At 28.8% G+C, this 14,445-nt stretch overlaps 1 protein-coding gene across 1 annotated transcript; it reads left to right on the top strand.

The window, feature by feature from the left end:
* On the top strand, window positions 10,358-13,626 carry LOC109356028 (trehalose-phosphate phosphatase B-like). The gene is made up of 10 exons (XM_019599352.1): window positions 10,358-10,706; window positions 10,828-10,968; window positions 11,068-11,139; window positions 11,714-11,806; window positions 11,900-11,956; window positions 12,056-12,157; window positions 12,486-12,633; window positions 12,936-13,006; window positions 13,122-13,214; window positions 13,329-13,626. The coding sequence occupies exons 1-10, from the start codon at window positions 10,596-10,598 to the stop codon at window positions 13,428-13,430; spliced, it is 990 nt and encodes a 329-aa protein (XP_019454897.1). The 5' UTR covers window positions 10,358-10,595; the 3' UTR covers window positions 13,431-13,626.

The following is a 14,445-nucleotide window of genomic DNA, read 5'->3' as shown; positions in this document are numbered from 1 at the left end:
AATTTTATTGACCCTTACCATATAAATGATGAAACGATTAGTGTAAAAAATATACAGTGCATACCTATTAAACTTGATTTATAATCACATATAAGTGAGAGAGAAAAATAAAAAAAGTTTGATACACACAAACAATGTAAATATTAGATTATTAAAATATTTATGTATAAATAATTATTGGCTTTAAAATAAAAATAATATATGAATAATAAAACTTGAATACTCATTAAACTAAGACATAAATGTTATTTAGTGTGCTGGCTTAAAACCATAGGCTTTCTTTAATTTGTCCGGTTTTATTTTCCTATCTCGCTTCACTTTTATTGTTCTGAAGGACGCAAGTTAATGTGCGAGACTTAAACCATGTACATGAGTGGAGTCAGTGGATTATGAAATCCACGTCTGAAATTGTTGAAGACATGCTTATGTGAGATGCATGATGCATTGTACGTCATGTATTCGTGTGTCCTTCGTGTGCAGTGGCTTCGGTCATGCGTGCTTGTTTCTAATTTTTTGTGGTCAATAAATTCCAAATGCGAAGTCATTTTCCAACTTTTCACACCAAAACCAATACGCCAAATAAATTGAGATCCACAATAAGAATGAAGTATCTATCAGCTGAGTGTACCTTTTAGTTTCTTTGTCCTTTTTTATTATTGAAATGTAGCATATTAACTCATTGCAAGATACTACTTCACTACAAAACCGGAACACTTTTGACTAGTCAGTGACTCGTCTTGTCCAACAGGCCAATAATTCAATTAAATTGTCCTGTATCGATCATAACCTAAAGTATGTATATTGGAATATTTGTGTCTTATCTTACATTCCTTCAAATGTTTTTGCCCTTCCTGTGCAACATAACTTTCGGTGTGCAAATTCCTAGTTACGTGAATTTGTTTTTGGTTCAAATGTTTTTTCCGATAAATATTGGTAGATTTGAAATCAGTGCTTACATTTTTTTTTGTTTTTTTTCATTCGGCATAACTTAGTTTTGGTTTTAGTGACATAATCCAAATAACTTTGTGTTCCAGCCCGCTCATATACCCGGATCGCCAACCTCAAAAGAATCTATTAGTCCGGCATCCTTGGGTTGTCCCCTTCTACTCGAGTATCTCGTGCGGTACTTTGCATGTCCCTGTTGTTCGCCTTAGATGAATCCACTCGTGGCAGATGCAATAAATGTTTTTGACGCAACATTAAGGCTTTTGACACGTTATTGAATGCAATTTTGACATAGCATTTAATGTGCCGCTGACTCGTCATCAGTGTCAGACCACAGACCACCTGTCACGCTGCCTGAACATTCTACCTGCCACTGACAAATCGACAAGGACAGATATGTAGGTCAAGTAAGGACGACCAGAATATGTCCCTTGTACTCGTTAGATGTTGGCCAATGACCAGATGTCATCTCAGCACTTCCTAAGCCTTATAAATAGAAGAGACCACAAAGGGGATATAATTAATTCTCATCCCCTCATTTATTACTACACTTATTGTTATAACTTCTCTCTTATTTACTCTTATTCTCTCTAGACTACTCTAATGACTTAATCGTCAGAATACCTTTTCATGTACCTCCCCGACAGATCTAGAAGATTACCCAACCAAGTTACCTGTTTTCCTATACTACACCGAACATACTCTTCCGACCATTCCACTTCAACTTCAGACCATCAATCCTCAACTCCAGATCATCAACTATTAACATTAAATAACACTTTGGTTTTATCAAAAGTAGTTATAACCATAATATATCTAAGTATAAAGTCAATTCATCAAACTTATCTTTAACACCATTTGCAAAACTCATTTTTGCATGTACTAAGGTTCACAAATACACTCTTGGGACGGAACTAGAAAAATTGAGTCGGGGAATAAAAATTCATTACATGATATGCAAAATTACGAACAAGTTACGGCAAATAATTGTGAGTTTAATGAAAAATGAGATATCATATATCTTACAAAATTACACATGACCTCTTTTAACGCAAGGAAAGACAAAAAAATTGTATGTACTTCATTTGAGTTATAAAGAGCATACCAAGAAATTTGGAAGGAGAAGTACTTTTTTATCTTAGTAATAGTAAAAAAAAATGTATTATCAACACTTATTTTATTTTCAAAGCAAACATGGATATTTTGATAGTATAAGATTTCAAAAGAAAAAGAAAATTGTAATAACATTTGTGTACTTTATATTTATAGTAAGATTACATTGTTATTCTTAGAACTAAAGAAAAAAGAGAACTTCTCACTATAGTAATAGAGATGATCTTGTTCATCAAATAAAGGAGTTAGACTCCTCTCCAATAATGGAGACGACAATTAGGTTTTTAATGTATTTTAAGGACAAAAATATAATAATAATAATGTAAAGTAAGAGAATAAAAATGTCATTAATTTTTTATTTTTTCACGTATTTTTGACTAATTAAGATCTCCCGTAATGGAGAAGAATCTGGCTCTGGATAAAGATGTAACAAATAAATATCTAGTGGTTACTAATTGTAAAGGTCCACTGCTGAACCAGAATACGGCCCAATTGTAATGAGGCCCCGATGAGCACGTGCACGTGTACATATCGTTAGTCTTCTTTCGTGGGGCCCACACGAATCAATCATTTCCATCATTTTCACCTCAATGTTTCTATAATTAAATCTCTTTTTTTCAACGGAAATTTATATGCTGACAAGAAAAGAACACCGTGGGGAAATTTACACATAAGAAACCAGTCACGAACTAAGAAAAAAACATGGTACTTGATAAAGTTTTTTTGTCGTTTTCAGACCTCTTGTGTTTTTAGATTTTCTCATTTTCTTTAATTTCCTTTGGAAGCAACTGAGAAACTAGCTTAGTCAGATTATTTGACCTTTTTTTCGATTCGCTTGTAACAAGGACAAATATTTGATTCCAAAAAGACCCTAAAAGTCCACCGTCTTTGCATTATCATAAGTAGTTATGGCAGTTTGGTTCACCTAAATTTAGCTCTTTCATTATATTTATATTATGCTAACCTGGTATGTTCCCTAATCACTTCATCAAATTGGAAGCCATCGGTTCTATAAAAATGGGAAAAATCATGTAAAGGTTATTAACTAGTTTCGAAAATATTAACTAGATTTGATAATAATATATTTTTACCATTAACAATGTGGATAGTAGAAAGGAGTGAGACTCCCCTCTGTTAAGTGATGTGAAATAGTAAAAGAAAAATAATATATATTGACATTTAGTGGTGGAGCTTATAATGGACAGATGGGGGCATCTGCCACATGAATTTTTAAAATACCTTTTCTTTTTACATTTTTATCTACTGCAACATATATGATGTCCCAAAAAATATGTCACTTCATGTGTTATTTGATGTGTTTGGTTAGAATAATACTTAGTTATTAAAGTTTTAAATTATAAAAATTGACATATAAAGTGATACATTTTATTCGAACAATAGACGTATTTCTGTTACCAATACCCAAATGATGTTTTTATGGAGATATTAGTTGAAGCTCACATATTTATTTAATTTGTTGCTTGATAAATAAATACACCACAATTTGTGTGCTCCTTCTACAAATCATACATAATGAAAGTTCTTTTACCACGTAGATGTTGATATTGTTTATAACAAAATAATTTCATCTGAGTTCATAATGATGCTACACTTGATGAAAGAGATTATATATGTGTCGTTAATATATCATAAGAATGCTTATAAGTTATTTAATATTTGATAATATGTGTATTTTTGTCAAAAAATTATATCCTATTAATTTCAATGAGCAAAAAAGATTTGTCCAAGATGCAAATTTCAAGATTTTGTTCTTGGTGTCATTAGTCATTCAAGTTTGAAAATTCTCAATCATATGTCATTAGTCATATATTGTTTTATCAAGTTATTCATTTTATCTTAGTTATTATAGTTCAGCTACTACATAAAATATCATTTTTAGAAATGAAAACAACTAAACAAAATTAAGTAGTAAGAATGAAGAAGAATTTTTTGCATACAACATAGTGATTTATATTGAAAAATGAAATACCTAAAATTTTAATCTATGATTCAATCATGTATGTTTCTGTAGATTTTTGTTACTCAATTAATTTTACTTATAAATTGTATTTAAGTATTGTTGCTACCTCTAAGGTTTAGATCAAAATTTGCCGTTGTTGACATTCATACCTTTTTTATTTAAAATGACATTACATTTTTACCCTTAAAATTTAAAGGAAAAAAATTAATTTCCTATCCATTAACGGAGATAGTCTCACTTACTAGATAGATAGCAAACTTGGATTTCTACCTTGTGCTCTCTATGCTTCGAAAATGGTTAATCAAATCGAAAATAGTTAGTCTTTGACTAACCAAAGGACGAGCTTCATGTATAAAAAATAGAGATATATATTATTCCCTCATCCAATTAAGATAGTAAAATTTGTAAAAACTATTTTCCCAAATTAAAGTTATGATAATAACTAAAATGCATAAAATTTCATATGTATACTATAGTGTAAGATTGAATAATTAGAGAAACATACATTAGATTATTGTCTTGATGATGGATTGATTTGTTAAAATTTAACTGTAATATTTTTTTGGGTACCTAATTTAACTATAATATGAGAGGAAGGTAGTAACATTTTTTTGTACTCGCAATTTATTCCCGTTCTAGATCGCGTTAGGATTCAGGACTACCAAAGATGTATAAATGTTCCTCCATCTTTCAATAAAAGACCCCGTTAATCAAATAATGGCAATTTCCAACCAAAAATAGTAGGAGGAGTTCTATGGAGATGATTTGAGACATGGCAAAATATATATTTATCCCTCTTCTATAATTATAATTAAGGGTATATTGTACTAAACCATGTCTCAAATTATGTCTTATATTAACGAAAATATATCATATCAATTAAAAAAATAAAACATATATATTTTTCTTCTGTTTTTACTTTATTGTCATTAATTTAGAACATAAATTAAAATATACTTTGGAGTAATATATCATTTTTTATTATATGTTCCACACTAACATGACATATTATGTCAATAAAAAAATTTAAATATTTATTATTTTTACTGTTTTTCTTTCCTTGTCGTAACATAGTTTAGGGTATTCTTTGCAACAACAAATTCTTATCCCTTTTCTGCATCATGCTAAACTCCTATTGAAATCCCTTATTTCACTATTGTTTATGAATTATAAAATAAGGTATAATTATGATATAAAAGAATATAAAAAAAGCAACAACTAGCAATGTTTGAAATAGATTTCGGCACTACTGTTCACATGGAGGTTAGCTTGAACGCATTTCCAAGGCCACCGGTTTTGACTGTACATGCACGCATGGGTTATGAATTTGTAGATATGAAAAGTACAAAAGAGGAGAACAAAGGTGAAAGAGAAGAATCTTCTGACTTTAGGCTCTCATTAAGCAATAGAGACATGAATGGCTCAAATATATTCAATTCCAAAAAGAAACATGTCAAAAGAAATTGTTGATTCATATCGAAAGGGTCGTGTGGCTTATTAATTCCTTTACTTTTACGAGATACCATGATTTTGAAAAACAGGGTCATAGTTTGGTAGGTTAGGTCCAGATTGAAGATTTTATATGAATGTACAAACTAATTTAACATCATTGTTATGAAACAAATGGTAGATAATAAATTTTAAGTAGAAATAATCTCAAGAATTAAATCATTATTGTAACATGTAAATAATAATGTATATGAACATGAGATATTATATTGTTGGATTGGTTTTAGTCCAAGTTATTAGTTTCTAAGAATAAAAATGGGTTAGTTGGTTAGTAAGAGTAGTTAGTATTCTTCTTCCTTTTATAAGATGAATTCATTGTATCCAATTCATTTTAATCAATTCAATAATCATTCGATGAATGATTTTCTTATTTTTTCTTGCTATATCAAGATTCTTGCATGACTCTACCATTTTAACTTGGTATCAGAGCGATAAGTATGAGCTCCCGCTTATCCCTTCCATTTTCTTTTTCTCCATCAACCTTTATGTTAAGGTTAGAGCACAATGCGGAAGCACATGATTGAATCAATTGAGAACAAAAGAGAAGCAAGTAAAGGATAAAGAAAATAACACACAAGATTTAACGTGGAAAAACCCCTCAGTGTGAGAGGAAAAATAAACCACGGGCGATCAAGAGCAAAATTCCACTATGTAAAAAAGAAGAGTACAAGAAATCCTCTTATAATGATGAGGACAAATGACAATATTTTTTCTCACAAATACTCTCTCAAATGGAACAAGAATTCTCACCAAGAATGCACTCACAATATATGTGTAAATGAAAGAGATGTTGTGTGTTGTGAAGATGATTTTGAAGCTCTCTATATGTGTCCTTTTATAGGCAAGCAAAGTCTTGGTATCTTGGATTCCAAGCATTGGATGCTTGGAAACAAAGCCATAAAAGTGACATAAAATGCCCTTAAAGAGAGCCATAAAATTGTCATAAAATTCTTTTAAGGCATAGTAATGAGAGGCATCTAACACTTTATTTTCCTCACCTATGTTAGGCCTTCTCCACCTTCTTCATTGTCATGAGTGGTTAAGTGTTGTTATTGCTTCAAATCAATTACAAATTGAGAGTTCAGAATTTTCACTCTCCAGCTTGAGGGAGACTGTTGAAATATATTGTATCATTTAATAATAGTGTATGTGAATATGAGAGATTATATTGTTGGGTTGGTTTTAGCCCAAGTTATTAGTTTCTAAGAATAAAAGGGGAGACTGTTGAAATATATTGTATCATTTAATAATAGAGTATGTGAATATGAGAGATTATATTGTTCAGTTGGTTTTAGTCCAAGTTATTAGTTTCTAAGAATAAAAAGGGGTTAGTATTCTTCTTCCTTTTATAAGATGAATTCATTGTATCCAATTCATCGATTAAATTGTGTTTTGTGTCTCTTATTTTTCAACTTAATTCATAATACTGCCTTTCATAGTTAACAAATAAAACCACAATTTTTGGCTTTAGCTCACAAAAGGTGTTTCCCTGAACTTTTGCAGCGTGGAGGCCGGAAAGTGACTTGTGTAGCTTCAGTCAAATAATATGTGTGTGTGTCTACAACTATTATATCACTATAGACAAATAAAGTATTATAGCATCTAATAAGTGTATGGAAAATAATTTGTTTCAGAGAGAAAAGTCAAAATATTAGAGAAAAAAATCTCTCTTTTATACAAAAAAAAAAGACAACATAAAAATATCAAAATATTTTAAGAAGGAAGAATGATATAATGCCTTTAATTTAAAAAAATTCAATATCATTAACCTTTATACATGACCATGATAAACTTGTGAAATACAATTATAGAATTGATTAAATTTTCTATATATGTGGAAAATAATTATAGCTCTATTTATCTAAAAAAAGACATAATTGATGGAATGTGGTAAAGAGAAATGTGTTGATTTTATAGGAGGCATAATGTTTTTTACATCACTTTTTTTATCTACAATATTTTTTACTTGAATAAATACATGGTTTCACAGATTGTTTTTTTTATAAATTTAAACTTTAATTCCATCACCTAATTCAGTTAGGTATTAAAATGTTGCAAATCAAATTTTATTCAATAAAAAAAATAAAGTATTCATGCTGCTGGTTTTTTGAAGCTCCCTGTTTACAGGTTAAGTTGCTGCTTGTTTTTGTTGCAGTGAAAGTATACAGTGGGCGAATGATTAGCTAATCAATACATTCAATATATAGCTTATGTTAAGATTCGGTTTCTTAGTACCCTTAAATTAAATTGTGATGCTACACCAAAAAGAGCCAAAAAGAAATGTGAAAATTCTGATGTGGTTTCCTAAAACAAATAAATATAACATGTGGTTTCTACTCTCCACACTTCGTAAGTTTTAACACCTTTAAAGCTAGAAAGGTGCCCGGGTGTGAAAAGAAAAAAAGAAGAAAAATAATTGTATATTAAATGTAAGGGAAAGATTAAAAAATATATATTAAATGACAACTATGCAAAATATTTTTAATATATTGTTTATATTATTTTGCAAACGACAGAAATACGTCGTGCAACTTTTAATGTTAGTTTGAATTGATTCTTTAAGAAACATATTTTTTTGAAAATTAATTTTTCGAAAATAGTTAAAATAGATAATTCAATTCGCTTTCTTATGTAAACTTCAATTACATTAGGTTATTATTGTGGCTAATTCTCTATCTTTTTCTAATTGATCGAGTACTTCTGATAATCCTTTTGTTTGTCGGAGAAGAAAATAATTTTATTAATTTTGTATATGTGAGTACCTCATTTTATTTGCCTCATACTTATAAAACAAAAAAATTAAATTAATATATAATAAAAGTGGATCAATTTGATAAAATTGTTTTTTTATCGGAATTGATTCCATAAAAATTAATAAATGAAATATTTTGAATTGAAAAACTAATTTAAGAAACTAGATAATTTCATATTTCTCACTCATATAAAAAGTTTAAATGATTTAACAAAAAAATTATTGGCTCAATAATATAAATATCACCCAAAATCAATTCCCCCTCCACTTTTCGTTTTCCTTCTAGAATAAACATAAAAAAGAGAGTTTAATAATCACTTAATTGACTCAATAACGGTAAAATGTTACTTCAAAATAATTTATTCTCATCATTTTTTATTTTTTTTTTAAAATAATAAATAAAAGAGTTCGAAGTGGCTTGATGAACATTAATTAGCTAATAATTGAGAGATTCCGCCTAAAAAATTCACGAGTTTAATTTCCTTTTGATTTTCGTTTTAAAATAAAATAAAATAAAATAAAAGGCATAATTTAATTGATCATTAATAAACTCATCAGCAGGGAGATACCAATTTGAAAAAAAATGTGTCAATATTCGAATTCATTCGTGTCATTATTATAAACTTATTTGTTTATTTATCTATTTTAATTTCAATTTTCAAATATAAATATATTTATTATTATTATTATATATTTAAATAGTCATTAATTTGTTGGTTTTAGTTATTAATAAATAATAGTAGTATATATTTTAATTTTGCATAAATAAATAATGATGATTTATTGAATCAATATACTAATTTAGTTCACACTAAAAAGATACCCAATTAAATTTTTTTAGATTGAGCAAAAGAATACACTCTTTTAAAATAATATCAAAGAATTTAAAAAAGTATATATATAAAGGCTATTTATGTTAAAAAAATAGTTACTAGAATGACTTTTGTTTTTATATTGTGAAGGTAAAGTTTTTATATGATTTGTGCATTATCTATTAATATATAAATTATAGATTATATACATAAAATATACAAAATCATTATACTTTAATGTATAGACTATTTTCTTTGATAAAATTATGTAAGTACTCAAAGTTGTAACAAACATATTTTGAGTGATAACGGTTGGAAATCCGAAGGAAAATCACGTAATGCAAAAAGAAATTAATTTTATTAGAATATCTTGAACTATATATTTTAAGTATATGACAAAATTGTCTATATAGTGAAATGTAAGAATTTTTACATTTTTATCGTATTCATCATCATTCAGTCATTTCCCACTCTTAAATAAAACAATAATACATATAGATGACAATAATGATATATTAATTATATTAAAAATGCTACCTCAATAACATATAAATAATAAATTCTATGTGTATAAATTTTAATTATAATTTACATATTTTCATCCTAAAGGAGCATATTCTCCAATAAAAGAAAAAAAGTGAGTCAATCCATATTCAGGTAGCAATATGATTAGTAAAAAATAATTAGTTATTAAACATTTAATATAAGGAAGGAGATCATTTACTCCAAAAGTAAGTTATAAAAATTTAATCCACAGCTAAATTGTTCATTTCATGAAAATCTAATGGTTCAAATTTACTTACTATTTCAAATCACGTGAATAATTAGATTTTCACAATATGAACGTCTAGAATATTTTGTATGTTTTTTTAACTAACTCCTAAAATAAGTGAATTCCTATCTTTAATTTAAATATATGTTTTGATGTAACATATAACCTCACATGGTTGAATTGCTGTTATATGTATGTATAAAAAAGTGAAAAGGAAATAAGACATATAACTAAGTACATATGTTAAATTTTGATCTCAATTAATGAGATTATATTCTATTATTCTTTGGTTTTGGCGTGTTAAAGAAGTTTACAAATTAATTAATTGACCGGCATTTGTGGCTTATTTGTGACTTGAACCAACCAAGGAGTGGAAAGCAAGTACGATTGTCTTTTTCATAGAAACTTTTTTCTATATATAGATCCAATCATCCAAAGGAAACAACCACGTACAATTTCACCTATCTTCTCTGTTTTTTCTACCCTCTCATTTCTTCTTCTATATCCCACACTTTCTACTTTTGCTACCATTTTCTTAGTGCTATATAAGAACTCAGAATAAGCTTCACAAAAACATATATAGATGAAGAATTAGAATGTGGTGCTCCAGTTGTGAAATCACGTGTTAACTAGCTTGTCAAAACTCATTTACCCATAGCTGCTGTAACAGCTTTTCTTGGTGAGTTTTGGGTTCTATACCCCAAAAGGATTATGAAAACGTTGATGGGTAAAGGAGATGCTAAAGTAAACACCTTCATTGATTCAATGAGAGCATCTTCTCCTACTAGAGCAGAAAACCAAGATCAAGTTCCTACTTGGATTGTAAGCATGTTATAGTATATATAATATATCATATGAGTATCTTTCTTAGAACATTGTGTTATGTATGTATCTAATTTTCTAAGTGTTATTAACTGTGTTTTGTTTCATAAACTGTTTGAAGTTTTATAATCCCTCGGCGTTGAAGATGTTTGAGGAAATAGTATATAACTCGAGAGGGAAACAGATTGTGACTTTTTTGGACTATGATGGAACTCTCTCCCCAATTGTTTCAGATCCTGATAAAGCATTCATGACTGAAAAGGTTTCCCTTTTGTTCTTTCTTAATTCCCTTCGACTTGGATCAATTACAAATAGAATATAATTTAATATGATTTTCCTTGTTTTGATTTCCTTATATCAGATGAGAGCTACCCTCAAAGACATAGCAATGCATTTTCCCACCGCCATCGTGAGTGGAAGGTCCGTGGACAAGGTACATTTTTCATCTAAGCAGAATAACTTATATAGATTAATTAAAACCTGGCTATATTACATCATTTTTTACACTATTAATACATTTCTATAAACTATAAATGATCATCCACAAGACGTTCATCTAGTAGTGTAAGACCTCATTATTAGATCCTAAAGTTAAGAGAGTTTGATTTCTGGAAGCGATATTTGTTCGAAGAGGCAACTACAAAATGATAAAAAATATGAGAAATACTCTAGTAGTAAAAAAACTGCCACAGGCCATATATTTATTAATAATTATATATTCATTCGTCTTAACTTTAAGAAAATTAGAACATCAATATATAATCAAATAACTTTAATAATTTCTATATAATTCAAGACATATATTAGGTTAATAATGATGTATAAAATCTATATGACTAGAACTTTCATTCCAAATTTTGTTGATGTAATAATGTTATTTCACAGTTTATCTTTATTTATTTATCTTTCTTTTTAATTTTTCATCATGAGTAACATTTCTCACACACACGTATAGCTAATATTTGTTTGATAACTAATTTTGATTTTCTTTCTAATTTTTCTTTCAGGTATATAACTTTGTGCAATTGACAGAACTGTACTATGCAGGAAGCCATGGCATGGACATAAGGGGACCAACAAAAAGCAGAAGTCATAAGAAAGTGAGAGATATTCTTTGATTCTTTCCTATATTAAAAAAATAAAATTTCTATTATTTTATTAGCTTCTTAATTAAATATGTTGTTTTGTGTCAGATCAATGAAGGAGTGCTGTTCCAAGCTGCAAGTCAATTCCTACCCATGATTAATGAGGTTCATGTCCATTTATTTAACATCAAATATTAATTTGCATCATTTGAGAAACACATAGGTTTCTAACTGTGTCATTATCATTTTTGCCCATGGGGTTAGGTTTACAAGATCTTGGTGGAAAAAACAAAGTCTGTGCAGGGAGCTATGGTAGAAAGTAACAAGTTTTGCTTGTCAGTGCACTTTCGCTGTGTTGATGAAAAGGTACCAGTCAACTAAATATTTAATAGCTTCTTCACCAAACACATGCACAAAACAAATGCTTTGTATTGAAAAATAATATATTTAATTACATTAAGAACTTTAAAATTATCACTTTTAATATATTATTTCTATTTCTACAATAATACCTGTTATATTTTGCACAGTATCTTTTTTGTGTACTTTCAAATGAATTATATTTAAAAAGTACATGGGATATTCACTCATATACTCAACCTAAAAACTACTTGGGGATAGCTATTGCACCTATAATACATGATTATATAATTTTTTCATAGTATCTAATAACTTGTGTTGTTGTTTTTCATAGAATTGGGCAGCATTGGCAGAGAAAGTTAGATTGGTGCTGAATGAATACCCAAAGCTTAGGATTACCCAAGGGAGAAAAGTACTAGAGATTCGACCATCCATAAAATGGGACAAAGGCAAAGCTCTTGATTTTGTGTTAGAGTCATTAGGTAATGCAAAAATAGGATTTAAATTTTCTAACTTGTATTTGTTGTTTGTCTCTTTAACTCATAATTTTTTATCATTAGATTCCCACGGTTCAAATATTAAGAAGTAAAATTAAGTCTTCGTCTACATTTCATGATCTAAACTGTTAAAGAGGATCTAAAGTGAAAGTTGTAACCTAGAGAAATGCAAGTAAATATTGAGTTAGAGTATGATTGTTTCACATATAGTCTTCCTATTTGAGAAATTAGTTGCAAAGTTTATTATGAAACATATACAAATCCTAACGAATTCCATATTCTTCCAGGATACAATAATTCTAATAATGTGTTTCCAATCTATATCGGTGATGATCGAACTGACGAAGATGCTTTTAAGGTAACGAATGCCTCTAACTTAATTACTAGCTTGTTAAAATTATTAGTTGTGCTTATAAAAAAATTCCACATATATACTTATTCTAACTTGCATATATTTGATATAATATAATCAGGTTTTAAGTAGTAGGAGCCAAGGGGTTGGGATTCTTGTATCTCAAATTCCAAAAGAAACAAACGCTTCCTACACTTTACAAGATCCATCAGAGGTAGGTCCAATAATATTTCCCAATCAAGCAAGATTCGTACGACCATAACCTTTCATATAAATGTTTGGTTGGGCTTAATTCAAGCATTAATCTTGTATTTTTCTGTTATTTCAGGTTGAACAATTTTTGCACCGCTTGGTAGAGTGGAGAAGAAAGAGTTCTCACTCCCACAAGTTATACGTTGTAGACAACTTCAAGAAATTAACACTACCCTAGAATTTGGTCAAGGGGTGGGTGGAATTGCATACCTTTCTTGTTGAAAATGGGAAATAGCTAACATTGCTCCCTAAGTTAGATGGTTATTAGTGATATAGTCCAAATAGATTCTCTATTTTTTGGGTTAGATTTATGTATTTTATGTCCTTCACACGTTTGCATGCTCATGTGGATAGTGAAAGGTAAATGTTTTATGGCCAATAAGGTTGAGATCTTTTCTAGTACTAGTACTGGAATGTGAGATACCAATTAGTTTGATGACTTAAAACTTTATTTAAAAACATTTTAAAATCTATATTGATATTTCTTTTTTTTCAGCAATAAAATCTTTATTAATTTAGATATTAAAAAAATTAAATGAACAAGTAGTACTCATATCTATATAATCCCTAAATCAACAACAAGAGAGATAATTTGATAAGTGTCTTACTCAATCTGCAAGTCAATAAGAAAAAAGAAGAAAGCAAAATTTGAGAAGGCTCCAAGAATGCAGAAAAATAAGTTTTATCACCTCATCTATTTAGAACATGTTATTCTAAAAAATAACTTTATATTCTAATGTGCAAATAGTCCAAATTGTGACAAATTAAAGAGTCACCCACCATTTTTGTTTCTTGTTCTCCAACCAAATAGTTTTTTTCATGGGTAGATAATATAGACATGACATCATTATGAATAATAGAGGAGAGTTCAAAAAGCAAGAATAAAGTTTTTGCCAAACAAAATATGCAACAAAACACGAGAAAAACAAATGATTAGTAGATTCCTCCACCTCACCACAAAGAAAGCAAAAAAAGGTGTCTTGAGCATTAGATCCACCTCTATGAGCAAGGTTCCTTTTAGTTCATATCTCATCCAAAACAATTTTTTACACTAGGCACTTCATCTTTGTGGGCACATTACAAGTCCAAAGTCTTTTGTAAAAAGCAATACCACAACTTCCTTTTAGTTTTTATAGAGTTTGATAAACATTCTTAATCGATTATTTTCTATTTGTATCATGAATCCAAGTCAA

The sequence above is a fragment of the Lupinus angustifolius genome, chromosome LG09 (genome assembly GCF_001865875.1).
Source record: "Lupinus angustifolius cultivar Tanjil chromosome LG09, LupAngTanjil_v1.0, whole genome shotgun sequence".
NCBI lineage: Eukaryota > Viridiplantae > Streptophyta > Magnoliopsida > Fabales > Fabaceae > Lupinus > Lupinus angustifolius.
The sequence above is the reverse complement of the archived record's forward strand: the minus strand, read 5'-3'. Positions and strand labels throughout refer to the sequence as shown.

What these genes read in the sequence shown, in the direction of transcription:
- LOC109356028 (XM_019599352.1), top strand. Translation starts at nt 10,596, where the DNA reads ATGAAAACGTTGATGGGTAAAGGAGATGCTAAAGTAAACACCTTCATT. An exon ending in ATCAAGTTCCTACTTGGATT is followed by an intron (nt 10,707 to 10,827) that starts GTAAGCATGTTA and finishes AACTGTTTGAAG; the next exon opens with TTTTATAATCCCTCGGCGTT. An exon ending in AAGCATTCATGACTGAAAAG is followed by an intron (nt 10,969 to 11,067) that starts GTTTCCCTTTTG and finishes TCCTTATATCAG; the next exon opens with ATGAGAGCTACCCTCAAAGA.